The 22,722-nt window shown below is 52.0% G+C and overlaps 1 protein-coding gene across 2 annotated transcripts; it reads left to right on the forward strand.

Moving 5' to 3' along the window:
• The first annotated feature begins 3 nt into the window (after positions 1-3).
• VPS52 (VPS52 subunit of GARP complex) lies at positions 4-16,938 on the forward strand. 2 transcript variants are annotated; one of them, XM_040442633.1, is made up of 20 exons: positions 4-95; positions 652-724; positions 1,180-1,232; positions 2,090-2,165; positions 3,993-4,060; positions 4,314-4,489; positions 5,829-5,979; positions 6,240-6,340; positions 8,662-8,794; positions 9,590-9,647; positions 11,066-11,199; positions 11,726-11,881; positions 12,098-12,216; positions 12,434-12,557; positions 14,279-14,374; positions 14,527-14,634; positions 15,470-15,535; positions 15,608-15,719; positions 15,798-15,916; positions 16,645-16,938. In XM_040442633.1, exons 1-20 carry the CDS (start codon positions 87-89, stop codon positions 16,789-16,791), a joined length of 2,079 nt encoding a protein of 692 aa, XP_040298567.1. In that variant the 5' UTR covers positions 4-86; the 3' UTR covers positions 16,792-16,938. The 2 variants fall into 2 exon arrangements, with proteins under 2 accessions (XP_040298567.1, XP_040298569.1); XM_040442635.1 differs by lacking the exon at positions 16,645-16,938 and adding an exon at positions 16,017-16,049.
• Positions 16,939-22,722: the final 5,784 nt, after the last annotated feature.

The raw sequence follows: 22,722 nt of genomic DNA on the forward strand, positions 1-22,722 counted from the left end.
TCTGGGGAGTGTAGTCTGGAACCCGGAAGCAGAGTCGGAAGTTAGAGGGATTGTGCTGTGTTGTGCAGAGTCCAGAGCTCTCAGAGATGGCTGAGGTGAGATGATGGGGGTGATTGTACTGTATGTCTGCTCTGAGGTGGGCGTAGTTCCCCCTGCCTGTTACTGCGGAGATACGGACTGTATTTAGACTGCAGCTGAGGATGTCACTGCTGACAGGTGCACAGAACTACAAGTCCCAGAATGACTCGCAGGTCAGATTTAGAAGGGGGTTTGAGTGACTGCTAGGAACCCTGTAATCCTGTCCTGTGCAGCTGCATAGCCAATTCCTGGCCAAGATCTCTGCTTGCTGTCAGCAGATGGAAGCGTTATTCTTTACACCTATACCCTAAAACCCCTCACAGACCCAGTACTTCTCACATCTGGAGGTTCGTTACAACGGAGTCCAGTCTAGACCTGCACTGATACATTGCAACAAATCGTCAGCACATGAGAGGGATTTCTGCTGCTGAGGTGGCAGAGGATTGGAGGCAATTGTAACAAAACCTCAGCTGTGACCAATATTTGAACCCTTCATCTTGAGGCTTATTTAGTGACAGCAAGCAGAGATCTCGCAAGCATTGAAGAATAAATCTCTGTCAAATTTCCTTCCAGATGGAGGAACTGACCCTGAACCTGGGAGATCTGGACCTGACCTCTGATGACCTCACCCTGGACACGGTGAGCAGTGAGTATCCGACTACTGACCCCATCATCCCTCCCTCTTGTCACTCCGCCTCTCGCATCACGATACGCGGGGGATAGTGCCGGGGGGCCGATAAGGACTTTACAAGGGGCCCAGGAGCTACATAGAGGAGGACAGGAGGCTCTTGGGCCTCAGTATAAATGTCCTCTATGGGGGGGGGGGATCAGCAACCGTCAGCACTCCAGCTGCTGGGAGACTACAACTCCCAGCATGCACAGTTACTCAGCTATTCTTGTAACTCCCATAGAGGTGAAAGGAGGATTCTGGGAGTTGTAGTTTTAGAACAGCCGGAGGCTGCTGATCCCAGTTCTAGTTAATTGGCTTTGTAGATGATCAGTCCGGTCCCTCAGAATGGGGGTCCGGCGGGGGCTGCAGTCTCTTCACCCTCATATGTCCTCTTAAATCTACACGTCCCCCACTGACCTCTCTCTGCTCAGTCCACATTCAGGAGAACCTGGAGGACGCTCTGGTCCAGGAAGCCCTGAAGACGGTGAGTGTTCTGGAGATCGGAACGCTTCTATTTACTTTTCATGTCATTAGAAAGCTCCTGCGGACAAGAATAGGTCATGTTTTATTTCTTTTGCGGAGCTGCGGAACGGACATTCAGGTGCAGACAGAACACGGTGGGCTGTCCACATTTTCTGGGTCCTCATCTGATCAACAAAAAAATGCAGATCGGATGCGGAGCAAAAATACAATTGTGTGAATGGGGCTTAAAACACAGTGGGGCACATTTACTATAGTGTCTGCGCCTTTTATTTTTTTAAGCATAAAAATGCTGTCTTATTTTTTTTTGGTCGCATTTACTACAAAAAATTTGCTTGTTTTAAGGCTTTTGCACCTCATAGCCTATTTAGATTTTTTTTAGATTAACTTTTGGCCTATTATCTGACTTATTTATGTAGGTGCGCCTTTTTTTCCGCCTGATTCAGTTGCAAAAACAGTCTAATTTCTACTCCACTCCAGGCCTGGCGTACTTTTCTACATCAGTTTGGAGTGGAGTTGCCTAAAAAGTGTCACTTTCATGGAGACATGTGCTTACTTTCAAGCGCATACTAATTAGACCAGTCTTAGTGAATATGAACCTGTCGTACTGATAAACAACCACTAGAGGTCAGACTTATAGCCATACGGCGAGTCTAATTCATCGAGTGCTGGGTGACTTTTTATAAATGCTCGGCGAAAGACAGACAGGTCAAGCAAATAAACCAGTCTAAGCTTGATAAATGTGCCCCAATATGTCAAGTTATTGTGTGTGATTTATTAACCAGTTAATTATCTTGTAAGTCATTGATTTCTCTCCCCACCCTCTTCCATTGGATCCGCCGCCATCTTGCTCGCTCTCAGGGTGTTGACCTCCGGCAATACTCGAAACAAGTGGAGCTGGAGCTGCAGCAGATTGAACATGTGTCCATCAGAGACTGTATCCTTTACGCCCTGCAGGGATGAGCTGCGGTCCGCCCCCACTCTATATACATATAATCATCCCCCTGCCCCTCTGCCTCCTTCCCCCTGCCCTCTGTCCCTCTGCCTCCATCCCCCTGCCCTCTGCCTCCATCCCCCTGCCCTCTGCCTCCTTCCCCCTGCCTCCATCCCCCTGCCCTCTGTCCCTCTGCCTCCATCCCCCTGCCCTCTGCCTCCATCCCCCTGCCCTCTGCCTCCATCCCCCTGCCCTCTGCCTCCTTCCCCCTGCCTCCATCCCCCTGCCCTCTGTCCCTCTGCCTCCATCCCCCTGCCCTCTGTCCCTCTGCCTCCATCCCCCAGCCCTCAATCCCTCTGCCTCCATCCCCCTGCCCTCTGCCTCCATCCCCCTGCCCTCTGTCCCTCTGCCTCCATCCCCCTGCCCTCAATCCCTCTGCCTCCACCCCCCTGCCCCCCCGTCCCTCTGCCTCCACCCCCCTGCCCTCAATCCCTCTGCCTCCATCCCCCTGCCCTCAATCCCTCTGCCTCCACCCCCCTGCCCCCCCGTCCCTCTGCCTCCACCCCCCTGCCCTCAATCCCTCTGCCTCCATCCCCCTGCCCCCTGTCCTTCTGCCTCCATCCCCCTGCCCCCTATCCTTCTGCCTCCATCCCCCTGCCCCCTATCCTTCTGCCTCTATCCCCCTGCCCCCTATCCTTCTGCCTCTATCCCCCTGCCCTCCGTCCCCCTACCTCTATCCCTCCGTCCCCCTGCCCTCAATCCCTCTGCCTCCATCCCCCTGCCCCCCATCCTTCTGCCTCTATCCCCCTGCCCCCCATCCTTCTGCCTCTATCCCCCTGCTCTCCGTCCCCCTACCTCCATCCCTCCGTCCCCCTGCCCTCAATCCCTCTGCCTCTGTCCCCCTGCCCTCTGTCCCTCTGCCTCCATGCCCCTGGCCTCTTGCCCTCTGCCTCCATCCCTCTGCCTCTTGCCCTCTGCCTCCATCCCCTGCCCTCCATCCCCCGGCCTCCATCCCCCTGCCCCCCGTCCCTCTGCCTCCATCCCCCTGCCCCCCGTCCCTCTGCCTCCATCCCCCTGCCCTCTGTCCCCCTGCCTCCATCCCCCTGGCCTCTTGCCCTCTGCCTCCATCCCTCTGCCTCTTGCCCTCTGCCTCCATCCCCTGCCCTCCATCCCCCGGCCTCCATCCCCCTGCCCCCCGTCCCTCTGCCTCCATCCCCCTGCCCCCCGTCCCTCTGCCTCCATCCCCCTGCCCTCTGTCCCCCTGCCCTCTGTCCCTCTGCTTCCATCCCCCTGGCCTCTTGCCCTCTGCCTCCATCCCTCTGCCTCCATCCCTCTGCCTCTTGCCCTCTGCCTCCATCCCCTGCCCTCCATCCCCCGGCCTCCATCCCCCTGCCCCCCGTCCCTCTGCCTCCATCCCCCTGCCCCCCGTCCCTCTGCCTCCATCCCCCTGCCCTCTGTCCCTCTGCCTCCATCCCCCTGGCCTCTTGCCCTCTGCCTCCATCCCTCTGCCTCTTGCCCTCTGCCTCCATCCCCTGCCCTCCATCCCCCTGCCCCCCGTCCCTCTGCCTCCATCCCCCTGCCCCCCCCCCCGTCCCTCTGCCTCCATCCCCCTGCCCTCTGTCCCCCTGCCCTCTGTCCCTCTGCCTCCATCCCCCTGGCCTCTTGCCCTCTGCCTCCATCCCTCTGCCTCTTGCCCTCTGCCTCCATCCCCTGCCCTCCATCCCCCGGCCTCCATCCCCCGGCCTCCATCCCCCTGCCCCCCGTCCCTCTGCCTCCATCCCCCTGCTCCGTCTCTTCGCCCTTTGTCCTTTTTCCTCAGCTTGTTTGCAGACATAGAGCAAAGTCAGAACATCGCCTCCCTCCACAACCAGATCTTTGCTTGCGACACCATCCTAGAGGTGAGGTACCCTCCAGCCACTGCCCGACTCATATCTGCATGCTTGTCTACCCTGAGATATGATCATGAAGTTACCGGCCCAAAGCCCGAGGCTGCACTACTGAGAGATGTCTCTGACATCATGTAGTGCAGTCTCGGGATAGCGCCCCACGGTGTGTTGAGCAGCGGTTCAGTAGTGTGGATGTCTGTGGGGCGGTTTCTGACATGACGTCTCCTTACTCCTGTCATTTGTGTTTTTCATCGGCTGATCGCAGAGGATGGGCCTCATGCTGGGCGGCTTCCAGTCTGACCTCAGCTCCATCAGCTCAGAGATCCAGTCCTTGCAGGAGATGTCACTGGCCATGAACATCAAGCTGAAAAACCGCCAGACAGTGAGGAGTGAGCTGAGCGAGCTGGTGGACGAGCTGATCATTCCCAACACCATGATAAGGTACAGGAGGGAAGGCAGCATGCACACAGAGCGACGCCTGGTGACCGCACAGACAGGCAGCGATCAGAGAGATACCCATAGACAGCCAGTAAGTGACCGAGACGCCCTCCGACAGCCGGGGAGGACGGAGACGCCCCCCGACAGCCGGGGAGGGCGGAGACGCCCCCCGACAGCCGGGGAGGACGGAGACGCCCCCCGACAGCCGGGCAGGACGGAGACGCCCCCCGACAGCCGGGCAGGGCGGAGGCGCCCCCCCGACAGCCGGGCAGGGCGGAGGCGCCCCCCCGACAGCCGGGCAGGGCGGAGGCGCCCCCCCGACAGCCGGGGAGGGCGGAGGCGCCCCCCCGACAGCCGGGGAGGGCGGAGACGCCCCCCCGACAGCCGGGGAGGGCGGAGACGCCCCCCCGACAGCCGGGGAGGGCGGAGACGCCCCCCCGACAGCCGGGGAGGGCGGAGACGCCCCCCCGACAGCCGGGGAGGGCGGAGACGCCCCCCCGACAGCCGGGGAGGGCGGAGACGCCCCCCCGACAGCCGGGGAGGGCGGAGACGCCCCCCCGACAGCCGGGGAGGGCGGAGACGCCCCCCCGACAGCCGGGGAGGGCGGAGACGCCCCCCCGACAGCCGGGGAGGGCGGAGACGCCCCCCCGACAGCCGGGGAGGGCGGAGACGCCCCCCCGACAGCCGGGGAGGGCGGAGACGCCCCCCCGACAGCCGGGGAGGGCGGAGACGCCCCCCCGACAGCCGGGGAGGGCGGAGACGCCCCCCCGACAGCCGGGGAGGGCGGAGACGCCCCCCCGACAGCCGGGGAGGGCGGAGACGCCCCCCCGACAGCCGGGGAGGGCGGAGACGCCCCCCCGACAGCCGGGGAGGGCGGAGACGCCCCCCCGACAGCCGGGGAGGGCGGAGACGCCCCCCCGACAGCCGGGGAGGGCGGAGACGCCCCCCCGACAGCCGGGGAGGGCGGAGACGCCCCCCCGACAGCCGGGGAGGGCGGAGACGCCCCCCCGACAGCCGGGGAGGGCGGAGACGCCCCCCCGACAGCCGGGGAGGGCGGAGACGCCCCCCCGACAGCCGGGGAGGGCGGAGACGCCCCCCCGACAGCCGGGGAGGGCGGAGACGCCCCCCCGACAGCCGGGGAGGGCGGAGACGCCCCCCCGACAGCCGGGGAGGGCGGAGACGCCCCCCCGACAGCCGGGGAGGGCGGAGACGCCCCCCCGACAGCCGGGGACGGCGGAGACGCCCTCCGACAGCAAGTGATATATTAGACACCCAGAGATGCCTACAGACAGCCGGTGACAGCACAGACAGCCACAGACGCCCAGTTTTCTCTCTGTTGCAGTGTAATCCTGGAGGTCCCGGTCACAGAGCAGCAGTTTGTGGAGCAGTTACAGGAGCTGAATAATAAGATAAATTACGTGAAGGAGCAGGCGTTCAGAGACACTCAGGCCTGCGGGGACGTACAGGACACTCTGCACAAGCTCAAGATAAAGGTCTGTATCGCCTCATATTCTTTTTGGTGCCCGGTGACAGCCTCGGGGCACGAAATGTGCCATTAGTTGTTGTCCCCTACCGGAGTGTATGTAGCTGATGTACTGAGGCCTCCCCACCTTGATGCCCCGATACCTGCTGACCAGCAGTGGATCCCCCAGGATTATCTAATCTCCTCCATGATCACCCTGAGGCAGTGATCTCTGTTATCTTCTCTTCTGTCGCTCTCTGCACTCCTCATGGCTGTTATTCTGGATTTCAGGCCGTGGCTAAAGTTCGAGAATTCATTCTGCAAAAGATCTACTCCTTCCGGAAACCTATGACCAATTACCAGATCCCCCAGAATGCGCTGCTCAAGTACAGGTGGGTGTGTGAGAATAATTCGGCAACAGCTAGAGGTCAGAGTGAAAACGAGCAGCTATAGTACTAGTCATGGGGCCAAATTCTCTCTCATCATGAGGCTCCTCCTGTCCCTCTCTTAGGTCTTCCTGGCAGACAACCACGCTCCCACCCTCTCAATGTGCAGGGCCTAGAGATTGTGACACATGATCCGGGTCAGACTCTAATATCTGCCTTATCAGGTTATCATTCCTTCATTCGTATGCAGACTCCCTGATATTCAGTTCATACTTTTCTCATATGGTCACGTCTCTCTCAATAATACTTACTGGATGTGAGATCTGTGTTTCCAGGATGCTGTTGTCATCACTAGCTCTCATGTATCACCACTGCTTCTTCTACAGCTCATGATAGATCTTGAAGATGGTGAGGATTCCCCCTCCCTCCCCCTTCAGAGTCTGCCATGGGTGTTCTGAGTTCTCTCTACACTTGTACACAACCTTTTGTAAGTCGTCGTCGCCCCCCCTTCTAATGAAGATTATTTAGGAAGTTCCTTAAAGGCTATTTACACCTTCAGGGAACATTTTTTTTTTTTTTATCATTGCATTTTACTAGTTTTGGGCTAAAAATATATTTTTTAATTGGTCCTTATTAAAAATATTGAGCAGGTCTGTCACAAAGGGTTAACTGTTTAGCTATGTGAATGTTACTTTCACTTTCACTTTGTGCAGGTCATCTAATAAGCCTTATCTGTAAACTACTGAGAGGTCATAAACACTTATTTAAGTTCTGTATTAGGGTTGGCCAGATCATCGCTAACAAGATTTCGTAGGAGCATTCATTAGCCATGATCTGCCACCGCACAAGTGCCGCCGATGAACGAGCTCATTCACTGGGCAATCGCCAAAAATCTATGTTTGCTGGCCAAACGGCCTGTGCTGCCGGAAAATAATGATCCTGTATGGGGATGAGTGATGGCATTAGCGATCACTCCTCCCCATACTGTTGAGGAGATCACCTCCACTGACGAGCAGTCGACTGTCAGGAAGAACCGCTTCCTTCCCGACAGTCATAATGCTCATCTGCAGGAGTAATACAGCCCTAAGCCACATTATTATCAGTAAGATAAGAACTGAGCTAGTAGTGTATAGGAGGTCAGAGATGAGAAGCCGCCTGCTGAGCTGCATGATGAAAATACAGATCCTGCTACTAAAGAATCTCAAAGCTGCACAGAGAAAAGGGCTCAACATTTTTAATAAAGACTAATTGAAGAAATTATTTTTACCTGAAAATGAGTAGGATGCAATAATAATAATAAAAAAAAATTGTGTGCATAGCCTTTGGTTTTGCATGAAGGAAGCAAAATGAACAAACAAAACAGGTCAAAGGTGTCCCTAGTCATTAAAGGGACACTGACAGGCCTTCTGAGCATAGTTAGCTCTTTATATGCCCCCCTAGGTCTTATAATAAGTTCCCAATTCATATAAGTATTATCCCTGTGCGCATTATAAAACGTTAAAAATAATCTTTATAATCACCTCTCGTTTCTGCCCAAGGGGCGTTCTTTGCGGCGCATTTGTGCCCAGCCGCGTCCCAACTGCCGGGTCCTTAGACACGCCCATCTCATTAGTATTCACTTCGCTGGGCGGTATTTCTCAGTCCCCGACATTCGGAGATCATGCGCATGCGCCCGGCACCCTCGCTCGCCGGGATCACATTGCGCCAAGTGAATACTAATGAGATGGGCGTGTCTAACGACCCGGCAGTTGGGACGCGGCTGGTCACAAATGCGCCACAAAGAACGCCCCTTGGGCAGAAAGGACAGATGATTATAAAGATTATTTTTAACGTTTTATAATGCGCACAGGGATAATACTTATATGAATTGGGAACTTATTATAAGACCTAGGGGGGCATATAAAGAGCTAACTATGCTCAGAAGGCCTGTCAGTGTCCCTTTAATGATAAAATCGGAGAGGGAGGAAGTCGTCATCCTCCTATTTAGGGCTCAGTAGATAATTCTAGGAAATATAAGACCTGGGATTTCTACCAAACCAATGCAGCAGAATTTTTGTCCTGACTCTGAATAGTGACCGGGCTCAGGCATTTCCTGTGTGTCAGGGCGGGAGCTGGAGGTAAACTGCAGGGAGGGCCCGGTCAGCACTGGGGATAGGTGGAGGTGAGTACCTTTATTTTATGTTTTTTTAGCTCCTCTGACCCGGCTGCCAATGATTCTTTTTGCTCTGTAGAATCCCTTTTAAGAGTTCATCACATCTCCCATATAACACGCTCATTCTGCGCTCCGCCCTATATACATATAATCTACACCTACATCTTCTCTACAGGTTCTTCTATCAATTTCTCCTGGGGAACGAGAGATCTGTAGCTCAGGAAATCCAGGACGAGTACGTGGAGACCATGAGCAAAGTCTACCTGTCCTACTTTAAGTCTTACACCAGCCGCCTGATGAAGGTGCAGGTGAGGAAGGAGAAATGGCGGCTAAGCAGCGGCGTACGGAGGCACAACATATGTTTTATAGGCATTGATTCTTCCCCGTGGAGAAGTCCTGTGCATCCGTGGCATGTCCTGGCCCCATGTGTCACGTGACCCAGGTTATATGACTTGTCCCAATACACAGGACACATCCGTGGACTGCCTGATGGGATGACACGGTGACTTCACATGTGACCCCGCACACGTCCTATGGCATTTAAAGGGAATGGCCCAGGAACATTTATTACCCATACACAGTGATACACTGCAGTGACTGCTGGGACCCCCAGTGATCACGAGAACGGGGTACTGCACATGTGTGACCACTGCGCCATCCACAGGCTATAGGATTGACGAGCGCAGCACTGGGCTATATCTCTCAGTCCTATAGAAGTGAACTCAGCGGTGCCCACTAGGGAACTTTGGAGCCCCTGTTCTTGTCAACGCAGGGGCCCCAATGGTCGGACCCCCAGCAATCATACACTTATCATCGAGGATAGGTGAAAAAAATGTTTTATGGGCCAATCCCTTTAAACCTGTTGGTAACCGGATGCTGGACACCCTGGGGTGGATGAATGCCGTGCACTGGACTTATCCATGGACCGTACCAGTCGGGTGTATGCACTGGTATAATAGAGGTAGGGGGGCAGTATTATAGGTATCGGGGGCAGTATTATAGGTATCGGGGGCAGCCTCTCTGCTCCTCTTCCTTACATGATTGGGTGTATGGCGAGTGCATGATAACGTGTTCTTCTTCTCACCCCATTTTTTTTATTTTAGTATGAGGAAGTCGCAGAGAAGGATGACTTGATGGGCATTGAAGACACAGCCAAAAAAGATATCCTGATCCATGAGACCCCCCCCCCCCCCAGTCCCACCCGGTACCCATCATCTGTAGATTAAAGGGGTCTTCTGGACGTTACATACTGAAGACCTATCCTCAGGTTACGTCAGTAGGGTTCTGACTCCTGCAGGTTGGTGCCTCTTCCTCTGTGACATCGTGTCCATCAGTCCTATATAATTGCAGTACCAAGCACGGCCACTATACGATGTAGGGCGCTGTGCTCGGTCTATGATGAAAAGGTTCCCTCGCTCATCTGAGTGCCGCCGGCACCTCAGACACCTGATCAGCGAGGTGCCAAGAGTCAGAACCCCACTGATCTGGTATGGGTGACCTACCCTGAGGATAAGGCTACTTTCACACTATCGTTTTTTGCGGATCCGTCATGGATCTGGCAAAAAACGCTTCCGTTACAATAATATAACCGCATGTCTCCGTCATAAACGGATCCGGGTGTATTATGTCTTCTATAGCCATGACGGATCCGTCTTGAGCACCATTGAAAGTCAATTGAGGACGGATCCGTTTTCTATTGTGTCAGAGAAAACGGATGCGTCCCCATTGACTTACACTGTTTGCCAGCACGGATCCGTTTGGCTCCGCTTTGTCAGACGGGCAGCGTTTTGGTGTCCGCCTCCAGGGCAGAACGGAGGCAAACTGATGAATTCTTAGCGGATCCCTTTCCATTCAGAATGCATTAGGGCAATACTGATCCGTTTTGGACCACTTGTGAGAGCCCTGAACGGATCTCACAAACGGAAAGCCAAAACGCCAGTGTGAAAGTAGCGTAAGTCGTCGGTATTACACTCCCGGAAAACCCCTTTATCATGAAAAATGAAAACCAAATACTGTGTAAAAAATGACATTAAATGGGTTGTGCCAAGATTACAAGTTATTCCCTATGCACAGGATCGGGTATAACTAACAGATCGCTGGGGGTCCAACCGCTGGTACCCACACCGATCCCGAGAAGACGGGTCTCATTATCTAATGGAGCGGCAGGTTGAGCACGCTCCCTGCACTCTATGGGACTGCTGGAGCTGAATCGGCTATCTCCGAAGCGGCAGGACGCATGCACGACCTGCGACTCCATCGGATCGGGGAAACGTGACCACCGATTGTAGGATCGTGGGGATCCCGGCAGTCGGAGCGCCAGCGATCTGTTTTCCTTTATCCTGTGCAGAAAGTATACCGTCTAAACTTGGCACAACCCCTTTAATAGCATTAAAAAAAAAGTTATCCCCTTTATCCAACACAAGCTGAAAAAAGCTAAGAACGATCTGGTCGCTGAGGCCCAAAATGTGAGGTTTAAGGGGTTAATTTTGTGATGATCTTGCTCCTCCTCCATATTGGCGGTGTACCTGTCCCGCCCGCCGGTGTGAGGCGTCTATCTATTTCCCTTAACCCCTCAGCACGCTTCTTTTCTAAGCCGGCTTTACGGAATAAGAACACGATATTTACAGTGGGGAACAGAGCCGCCATCATCAGCCCGACTGAGCTGGAGGGTCCGATCGTCGTGCCGCACACCGCGCAGAGGAGCGAAGTCCGAGTAAGTGCTGGTGGTCGCTGGTTGTCAGCCGCAGGGGAGGCAGCGGTGGGATCTGACTACGCTGTGATGTCTGTGGGGCTAAGGGCTCAGGCACACCACCGTATGTATTTTGCAGTCCGCAAAACACAGATCCGCAAAAAATACTATGACGTCGGTTTGCATTCCGGAGCAGCCGGCCCCTAATAGAACAGTCCTATCCTTGTCCGTAATGCGGACAATAATAGGACATGTTCTGTTTTTTTGCAGAACGGACATACTGACACGGAATGCACACAGAGTAACTTCCGTTTTTTGGGGACCCATTGAAATGAACTTCCACAAAAAAAGAAAACGGAACGGACACGGAAATAAAATACGTTTGTGTGCGTCAGCCCTAAGTAGTACTGTGGCTGCAATGGCATCCTGCTGGCTTCCATAAGATAAGTGGCACCCGAAATGCCTGGCGGCCACTTATCGTCCTGTTGCCCTGTTTGATTCGGCAGCGGAGGGCGGTCTAGAGTCTCCTCACCCCCTCCTCTCTCCGCAGTACCCGTTTGAGTCCCTGTTCCGCAGTCAGCACTACGCCCTGCTGGATAACAGCTGCCGGGAGTTCCTCTTCTTGTCGGACTTCTTCCTGGTGAGCGGCGCGGCGGCTCAGGAGCTCTTCAATGCGGTGATGGGCCGGAGTTTATCAATGTTCCTGGTGAGTTGCCGCTGATCCCTCCGAGTCTTCAAAATGGTGCGAATGATAGCAGCCAATCAGGTGTCTGCTTTCATGAGCCGAAGCGCCCTAGGAAACTGAGAGCTGGAATCTGATTGGCTGCTCCAGTCTCTCATTTGCACCCGTTTGAGGCTCCCCCCCCATGGACCTTGTAGATGTCACTGTGTGCACGGAGTCTGACGACGTCTCCATCTACAGAAGCACATCGACTCCTACGTGTCCGACTGCTACGACAGCATCGCCATCTTCCTGTGCATACACATTGTGCTGCGATTCAAGGGCATAGCCCAGAGGAGGGACATCCCCGCCATAGACAAGTGAGGCATGCTTTCTTATCGGATTCACAAGGTGTGGACATTTGTGCGACCTTTTATGATACCGTTGTCTGTATGCAGACCTGTGTGTTACCATGGTAACAATCAATGGACAAACCCTGCAGTCATGTCACCCCTCTGCCCTCTTCTTGATAACCCACTGTGTGTGTTTAAAGACGACTGACCTACCAGTAATTGCCTTTGTACTTACCTGTAACAGGTACTGGGAGGCTCTGCTGGACATGCTGTGGCCCCGATTCCAGCATATCCTGGAGCTGAATATACAGAGCATCCGGAACACGGACCCTCAGAGACTGGGGACACTGGACACAAGACCGCACTATGTAAGAGCCCGTGGTTAATGTGTGCTACATTATATGTGTGGTATAGAGCAGAGCAGCAGAATAGTGAGTGCAGCTCTGGAGCATAGTACAGGATAAGTAATGTATGTACACAGTGACTGCACCAGCAGAATAGTGAGTGCAGCTCTGGAGTATAATACAGGATGTAACTCAGGATCAGTACAGGATAAGTAATGTATGTACACAGTGACTCCACCAGCAGAATAGTGAGTGCAGCTCTGGAGTATAATACAGGATGTAACTCAGGATCAGTACAGGATAAGTAATGTAATGTATGTACACAGTGACTGCACCAGCAGAATAGTGAGTGCAGCTCTGGAGTATAATACAGGATGTAACTCAGGATCAGTACAGGATAAGTAATGTATGTACACAGTGACTCCACCAGCAGAATAGTGAGTGCAGCTCTGGAGTATAATACAGGATGTAACTCAGGATCAGTACAGGATAAGTAATGTATGTACACAGTGACTCCAACAGCAGAATAGTGAGTGCAGCTCTGTAGTATAATACAGGATGTAACTCAGGATCAGTACAGCATAAGTAATGTAATGTATGTACACAGTGACTCCACCAGCAGAATAGAGAGTGCAGCTCTGGAGTATAATACAGGATGTAACTCAGGATCAGTACAGGATAAGTAATGTATGTACACAGTGACTGCACCAGCAGAATAGTGTGTGCAGCTCTGCAGTATAATACAGAATGTAACTCAGGATCAGTACGGGATAAGTAATGTAATGTATGTACACAGTGACTGCATCAGCAGAATAGTGAGTGCAGCACTGGAGTATAATACAGGATGTAACTCAGGATCAGTACAGGATAAGTAATGTAATGTATGTACACAGTGACTGCACCAGCAGAATAGTGAGTGCAGCTCTGGAGTATAATACAGGATGTAACTCAGGATCAGTACAGGATAAGTAATGTATGTACACAGTGACTCCAACAGCAGAATAGTGAGTGCAGCTCTGGAGTATAATACAGGATGTAACTCAGGATCAGTACAGCATAAGTAATGTAATGTATGTACACAGTGACTCCACCAGCAGAATAGAGAGTGCAGCTCTGGAGTATAATACAGGATGTAACTCAGGATCAGTACAGGATAAGTAATGTTTGTACACAGTGACTGCACCAGCAGAATAGTGAGTGCAGCTCTGGAGTATAATACAGGATGTAACTCAGGATCAGTACAGCATAAGTAATGTAATGTATGTACACAGTGACTCCACCAGCAGAATAGAGAGTGCAGCTCTGGAGTATAATACAGGATGTAACTCAGGATCAGTACAGGATAAGTAATGTATGTACACAGTGACTGCACCAGCAGAATAGTGAGTGCAGCTCTGGAGTATAATACAGGATGTAACTCAGGATCAGTACAGGATAAGTAATGTAATGTATGTACACAGTGACTGCATCAGCAGAATAGTGAGTGCAGCACTGGAGTATAATACAGGATGTAACTCAGGATCAGTACAGGATAAGTAATGTAATGTATGTACACAGTGACTGCACCAGCAGAATAGTGAGTGCAGCTCTGGAGTATAATTCAGGATAAGTAATGAATGTACACAGTGACTGCACCTTTATGTAGATTATATATAAACTGGAAAATGGTGTTTAAAGGTAGAAAATTGCTTTCTGTGTGCTCCGCCGTATATATCCGAATCCCTTTTTCTCTCCACCCCTCACAGATCACTCGACGTTACGCAGAATTCTCTTCGGCTATTGTTAGCGTAAATCAGACGTTTCCAAATGAGAAGACAAACGTCCTCCTGGGGCAGCTGCAGGTACCGTCATCTAGGGCAGTGTATAGTAAAGGCCATAGGAGAGACACGGAGTCCATATATACGGCACGTGGACTGCAGTGTACACCCCCAGCCAGTGGTTAGGAGAACCTGGCCGGTCTCCCAGAATCTTCAGTCCTCCTTTCCGATTTCAGGTGGAGGTGGAGAATTTCGTCTTGAGGATGGCAGCTGAATTCTCGTCTAGGAAGGAGCAGCTCATCTTCCTGATGAATAATTATGACATGATGCTGGGCGTGCTGATGGTGAGTGGTGGGCGCGCTGATGGTGAGTGGTGGGCGTCCGAGCTGGGCGTGCTGATGGTGAGTGGTGGGCGCCCGAGCTGGGCGTGCTGATGGCGAGTGGTGGGCGCCCAAGCTGGGCGTGCTGATGGCGAGTGGTGGGCGCCCGAGCTGGGCGTGCTGATGGTGAGTGGTGGGCGCCCGAGCTGGGCGTGCTGATGGCGAGTGGTGGGCGCCCAAGCTGGGCGTGCTGATGGCGAGTGGTGGGCGCCCGAGCTGGGCGTGCTGATGGCGAGTGGTGGGCGCCCGAGCTGGGCGTGCTGATGGCGAGTGGTGGGCGCCCGAGCTGGGCGTGCTGATGGCGAGTGGTGGGCGCCCGAGCTGGGCGTGCTGATGGCGAGTGGTGGGCGCCCGAGCTGGGCGTGCTGATGGCGAGTGGTGGGCGCCCGAGCTGGGCGTGCTGATGGCGAGTGGTGGGCGCCCGAGCTGGGCGTGCTGATGGCGAGTGGTGGGCGCCCGAGCTGGGCGTGATGATGGCGAGTGGTGGGCGCCCGAGCTGGGCGTGCTGATGGCGAGTGGTGGGCGCCCGAGCTGGGCGTGCTGATGGCGAGTGGTGGGCGCCCGAGCTGGGCGTGCTGATGGCGAGTGGTGGGCGCCCGAGCTGGGCGTGCTGATGGCGAGTGGTGGGCGCCCGAGCTGGGCGTGCTGATGGCGAGTGGTGGGCGCCCGAGCTGGGCGTGCTGATGGCGAGTGGTGGGCGCCCGAGCTGGGCGTGCTGATGGCGAGTGGTGGGCGCCCGACACCCCCGCTCTCTTTATGCTCCCACATCTTCATTGCTCTTCTCGTTGCTCTCTTAAAGGAACGGGCGACTTCTGACAGTAAGGAAGTGGAAAGCTTCCAGCAGCTTCTGAGCGCTCGGACTCAGGTCAGTGATAGCAGCCGCTCTTTACTGCACTTTACTTTATGGCGTTAGGCTGATGTAGGATTTCTACATTAGGAGTTCATAGAAGAGATCTTGTCTCCATCCTTCGGGGGAATGATTTCCTTTGTAAAAGAATCAGAAGCTCTCATTGAGAAGGGGCAGCAGGACCGGCTGCGGAGTGAGGAAGGTGGGTGACGCCATGATACCAACCAGGTGTTATAGGGGAGAGACCCCTCTCTAGACTGACCCGCCTCCGTTTTTTCAGCACGTGTGGCTCTGCTCGTCCGAGGCTTCTCTTCCACGTGGAAACAGGCGGTGGAGACGCTGAGCCATGACGTCATGAGGTCATTCACCAACTTTAAAAATGGCACCAGCATCATACAGGTAAAATGTAGACCCCAATTATAGGGTCGTAACTCTGAATCCACTGTTCCTATTTATCGAATTACAGGATAAAGTTCTGTCTGACTGCAGCTACCACTAGGGGGAGCTCACTGCATAAAGTTCTATGCAGCTCCTTATTGAGCTCCCCCTAGTGGTGACCGCAACGACAAGAACTTTATCACGTAAGTCTATGGCAGTGTGAAGGGATTCGGCGAGATGACGGCTATAAAATTATTCAGCAGAGAATTTTACACCAAAAAAGTGAAGCTCTGCAGTGAATAATTAGTTGGGGTTAATGGGTTTTATACACTGATTTGGATGGATACGGTAACGCTTGCCGCCCCCTTGTTTGTCCACGTTCTCTTCACCATGGGGTCTGCGTATGTCAAAAACACAAGTGGATCCTCTCCGGAGAAAGCTGCTCTACAGATCCATATAACATGGCACATATCTGTATATACTTGTCCTCTGAAATACTCTGTGCTGCTCCACACCGAGATGGACTTGTACAGGCCACTGGTTTTGACGCCAGTTTATAAATATAGATACGCCAGGCATTCTCAACCTGCGGCCCTACAATTCCCATCATTCCCAGACAGCCTACAGAAGGGCATGGTGGGAGTTGTAGTTTTACAACAGCTGGAGGGCCGCAGGTTGAGCATGCCTGAGATACGCAAACCATGTATATAAATTCACAAAGGCTTTGATTTTTTGTTTCTGTCCTGCAGGGGGCGCTCACACAGTTGATCCAGTATTATCACCGTTTCCATAAGCTCCTGTCCCAGCCCCCGCTCAGGAATCTGCCCGTCTGTTCAGAATTAATTAATCTTCATCATCTGATGGTTGAACTCAAGAAACACAAACCAAACTTCTGAGGCGTCTCCGCGCTTCTGGCCACATACTGTCATAGGATCTACACTAACGTCTCGCTGCTGCTCCGTCACTCTGTATTTCTGCAGGATGTCTTGTAATGTTTTAAATGTATTTAAAGTAATAAATCTGTCTTGAATCTAGTAAAATAACTCGGTTTTCGGATACTTTCTCTTGTTTATAGGTATTTTTTCAGGGCTTAGATTGTGACGACCAGTGCTCAGGATAGGTCAGCGATATGGAATCAGTGGGGGGGTCCGACTTCCAGCACTGACCAGCTGTTTGAAGGGGCTGCAGTCTCTTCATTGTATACCAAGCACAGCGCTCCATAGTGGCCGTGCTTGGTACTGCAGCTCAATCCCATTTACTTGAATAGGATGGCCCTGCACGAAGGCTAGGTGATGGATGGCCATGACATCACTGACCTGAAGATGATGCGGCAGGGCCTTCAACCAGCGGATTGGAGGGGATGCCAGATTTGGACCCCCACGGATCTGATACTGATAACTCATCGTAATGATAGGTCATTGGCATTCCCAACAACCCTGCTCCAGTACTTACAGGGTGGGCCATTTATATGGATACACCTTAATAAAATGGGAATGGTTGGTGATATTAACTTCCTGTTTGTGGCACATTAGTATATGTGAGGGGGGAAACTTTTCAAGATGGGTGGTGACTCTGGCGGCCATTTTGAATCCAACTTTTGTTTTTTCAATAGGAAGAGGGTCATGTGACACATCAAACTTATTGGGAATTTCACAAGAAAAACAATGGTGTGCTTGGTTTTAACATAACTTTATTCTTTCATGAGTTATTTACAAGTTTCTCTTTGTTTACAGCCATTGACATGTCGCCGAGGTTAACACGTGAGGAGCGGATAGAAATTGTGTTGATGTCTGGTGAACGCAGTAACTGGGTCATTGCAGCAGATTTCAATGCAAGACACCCTACGAGACCACCCATCTCCCATGCTACAGTTAGCAAACTGCTTGCTAAGTTTTGTGAAACTGGTTCAGTGTTGGATTTGCCAAAATGTGGACGCATGAAATCTGTCTCTAATGAAGAAACATCAGTGGCTGTCCTAGCTTCATTCAGCAAGAGCCCACAGCGTAGCACTCGCCGCATGTCACTGGAGAGTGGCATTAGTCCGACATCCCTTCGGCGGATATTAGCTACTCACAAATGGCACCCTTACAAACTCCAGCTACTGCAGCATCTCAACGAGGATGACCCAGATCGGCGCACTGAATTTGCAGAATGGGCAAAACAAAAATTGGAACAGGACCCTCAGTTTACGCAGAAGATTTTGTTCAGTGATGAGGCAAACTTTTATGTGAATGGTGAAGTTAACAAACAAAACCACCGCTATTGGTCTGATACTAACCCACATTGGATAGATCCCTCCAAGACTGTATGGTGTGGTATATGGGGTACAAAGATAGTGGGGCCATTCTTCATCAATGGAAACCTCAAGGCCACTGGATATGCGAAATTGCTACATGATGATGTGTTTCCCTCTTTATGCACTGAAGCTGGCACGTTCCCTGAGTCTTTCCAGCAAGATGGTGCACCACCACATTATGGGTGTCAGGTCCGAGCATTCCTAGATGAAAGGTTTCCTGGAAAGTGGTTTGGTCGTCGTGGGCCAGTTGAATGGCCCCCAAGGTCTCCCGATCTGACCCCCTTAGACTTTTATCTTTGGGGTCATCTGAAGGCAATTGTCTATGCTGTGAAGATACGAGATGTGCAGCACCTGAAACTACGGATACTGGAAGCCTGTGCTAGCATTTCTCCTGCGGTGTTGCTATCAGTGTGTGAAGAGCGGGAGAAGAGGGTTGCATTGACAATCCAACACAATGGGCAGCACATTGAACACATTTTATAAGTGGTCAGAAACTTGTAAATAACTCATGAAAGAATAAAGTTACGTTAAAACCAAGCACACCGTTGTTTTTCTTGTGAAATTCCCAATAAGTTTGATGTGTCACATGACCCTCTTCCTATTGAAAAAACAAAAGTTGGATTCAAAATGGCCGACTTCAAAATGGCCGCCATGGTCACCACCCATCTTGAAAAGTTTCCCCCCTCACATATACACTGCTCAAAAAAATAAAGGGAACACAAAAATAACACATCCTAGATCTGAATTAATTAAATATTCTTCTGAAATACTTTGTTCTTTACATAGTTGAATGTGCTGACAACACAATCACACAAAAATAAAAAAATGGAAATCAAATTTTTCCACCCAGGAGGTCTGGATTTGGAGTCACACTCAAAATTAAAGTGGAAAAACACACTACAGGCTGATCCAAATTTGATGTAATGTCCTTAAAACAAGTCAAAATGAGGCTCAGTAGTGTGTGTGGCCTCCACGTGCCTGTATGACCTCCCTACAACGTCTGTGCATGCTCCTGATGAGGTGGCGGACGGTCTCCTGAGGGATCTCCTCCCAGACCTGGACTAAAGCATCTGCCAACTCCTGGACAGTCTGTGGTGCAACGTGACGTTGGTGGATAGAGCGAGACGTGATGTCCCGAATGTGCTAAATTGGATTCAGGTCTGGGGAACGGGCGGGCCAGTCCATAGCATCAATGCCTTCGTCTTGCAGGAACTGCTGACACACTCCAGCCACATGAGGTCGAGCATTGTCTTGCATTAGGAGGAACCCAGGGCCAACCGCACCAGTATATGGTCTCACAAGGGGTCTGAGGATCTCATCTCGGTACCTAATGGCAGTCAGGCTACCTCTGGCGAGCACATGGAGGGCTGTGCGGCCCTCCAAAGAAATGCCACCCCACACCATTACTGACCCAATGCCAAACCGGTCATGCTGGAGGATGTTGCAGGCAGCAGAACGTTCTCTACGGCGTCTCCAGACTCTGTCACATGTGCTCAGTGTGAACCTGCTTTCATCTGTGAAGAGCACAGGGCGCCAGTGGCAAATTTGCCAATCTTGGTGTTCTCTGGCAAATGCCAAACGTCCTGCACGGTGTTGGGCTGTAAGCACAACCCCCACCTGTGGACGTTGGGCCCTCATATCACCCTCATGGAGTCTGTTTCTGACCATTTGAGCAGACACATGCACATTTGTGGCCTGCTGGAGGTCATTTTGCAGGGCTCTGGCAGTGCTCCTCCTGTTCCTCCTTGCACAAAGGCGGAGGTAGCGGTCCTGCTGCTGGGTTGTTGCCCTCCTACGGCCTCCTTCACGTCTCCTGATGTACTGGCCTGTCTCCTGGTAGCGCCTCCATGCTCTGGACACTACGCTGACAGACACAGCAAACCTTCTTGCCACAGCTCGCATTGATGTGCCATCCTGGATAAGCTGCACTACCTGAGCCACATGTGTGGGTTGTAGACTCCGTCTCATGCTACCACTAGAGTGAAAGCACCGCCAGCATTCAAAAGTGACCAAAACATCAGCCAGGAAGCATAGGAACTGAGAAGTGGTCTGTGGTCACCACCTGCAGAACCACTCCTTTATTGGGGGTGTCTTGCTAATTGCCTATAATTTCCACCTGTTGTCTACCCCATTTGCACAACAGCATGTGAAATTGATTGTCACTCAGTGTTGCTTCCTAAGTGGACAGTTTGATTTCACAGAAGTGTGATTGACTTGGAGTTACATTGTGTTGTTTAAGTGTTCCCTTTATTTTTTTGAGCAGTGTATTAATGTGCCACAAACAGGAAGTTAATATCACCAACCATTCCCATTTTATTAAGGTGTGTCCATATAAATGGCCCACCCTGTATAATCTAATGCAGTGATATTTCATCCATAGTAATGGCCACCAGTCACTATTAGTGGAAGTGATGGGGGGGGGTGGGGGGGAGATATAATGGATTTGTCCACAGCTGTTGCAAAACTACAACTGCCAGCATGCCCAAAGAGACTGCACACTGGGGGCTGCTAGGATATGCCCCAACGTCTGACAGGTGCAAGTCCTGGAGGTGGGACCCACACCTATCTCTAAAACAGATTCAATTGCGATTGTAGTGAAGATAAGAGTGGCACTGCACTGCAAAAATGGATCCCTTTTGTATCATACACTCGTCACCAGGGTACTTGGCGGGTATGCATATGCGGCATAGGTGCTGCTCTGTCCAACATGTAACCAGGCAGTTACTGCTTCAATAGTATTGCACGTGTAAGAGACAAACGGACGGCACTCACCGATGTACGCTGAAACTATTTCTTTATTCCTGGCAAAGAGCGGACAACATACACGCGTGCTCCAGCTGAGTTAGGCGACGGCCGTTTCGCACCTCGGTGCTTCGTCTGGCCCATAATCAGGTGAGACAGTTCACCTGCTCTTAAGAGACTCAAGCTGTGACGTGGCTCTCTCTGCGCCACGCTGATACGGCGCTTACCTGTGTGCGTCAGGGTGGACCGCGTCATAGTGAAAGACAATTAATAAAACATATAATTTAAAACAGTACCGTAACCTTCTAATTCATTGCGTAACACATTACTGAGGAGGAAAGGGCGCCTATAAGAATATACCCATGTCAATTATGTCATTTAGACCTAAGGGTCCCATAGCGTCTGCAGGTAGGATCCACTTACTTTCTCTCCTCAGGAGATCCTTATGTCTGTCTCCCCCTTGTGGTAGACTATGCACTATCTCTATAGATAGTTGCCTGCGTGCTCCTTCCTCACATGTTCAATCAGCCCTTTCCCGTGGTGAGTGACTTTATATGTTCCCTGATCCTCTCCTGGAGACTCCTGATTGTTTTTCCTATATAGAACCCACCGCATATGCACTTTATAAGGTAGACCACGTATTTACTCTTACAGGTGATGAGGGGGTTCACTTTGTGTCGGATCCCTCCAAACCTTAATGTATCCCATTGCGGGTTGAGCTTACAGCACGAACAATGTCCGCACCCGCGGTTACCTTTTGGTCCCCAATTTTCTAACCAAGTCATAGGTTTCTTTTCCTGAAATCTGCTGCGGACCAGTTTGTCCTTCAGGGTGTGACATTTCCTGAAGGCTATAGGCGTGCTGAAGTCCACACATTGGCAGGAGGGCTTCCAACTTGTGTCTCTAGATGTTGAGAGCCTGTACACGAGCATCCCCCCAAGATAAAGGCATTGAGGTGGTCATGGACATTTTGACCAGCACCGGCAAAAGTGAGAGGTTCTCCAGCTTCGTTCGCAATGCACTGGGGCTCATTCTCAAGAACAATGCCTTCAGATTCGGGGATGCGTGGTACAGGCAGAAGTTCGGCACGCCAGTCTCTTGTACCTTTGAGGACAGGTACATCTATGCGCTCTCTAATCCCTTTCTCTCCTATATACAGGCATATTTAAGGTATATCGATGATGTGTTCATAGTACGGACAGGGACAGAGGCTGATTTTGCTGGCTTTGCACAGCACCTAAACACAGTCAATGACATGAACATGTTATTTACACATAAGTTTGGAGGCGTGCGTCTGGATTTTCTGGATGTCGAGATATCCGCGAGGGACGGCGAGCTGGTGACCGAAGGTTATCGTAAGCCCACGGCCACCAACTCGCTTTTACACTACTCGAGTTATCACGCCCCAAGTGTCAAAAAAGCTGTACCCTATGGCCAGTTTGCGCATTAACAGATATGAGGTCGATTGCAATCGACGAGCCCTGGATTTGAAAAACAGACTCCTGGCCAGGGGGTACTCCTTGAAACTACTGAACCAGGCCTCATTAACCAAACCCCCAAAGTGCTTTACACCCCCTGGGAATGGCCAAACAGAAGAAGTAACGGATGACGGCGGCTCCCACCCCTTTGTCTTCTCTTTCAAGTTTGGACCAATGGCCTCTCAAATTAGAAAGGCCATCAAGGACAACTGGTCCATACTTGAAAGAGACGAATCCCTAAAGGGGATCAAAAATGTGGCACCAATCATAGCCTTCAGGAAATGTCACACCCTGAAGGACAAATTGGTCCG

Source organism: Bufo bufo, chromosome 8 (assembly GCF_905171765.1).
Source record: "Bufo bufo chromosome 8, aBufBuf1.1, whole genome shotgun sequence".
Taxonomy (NCBI): domain Eukaryota; kingdom Metazoa; phylum Chordata; class Amphibia; order Anura; family Bufonidae; genus Bufo; species Bufo bufo.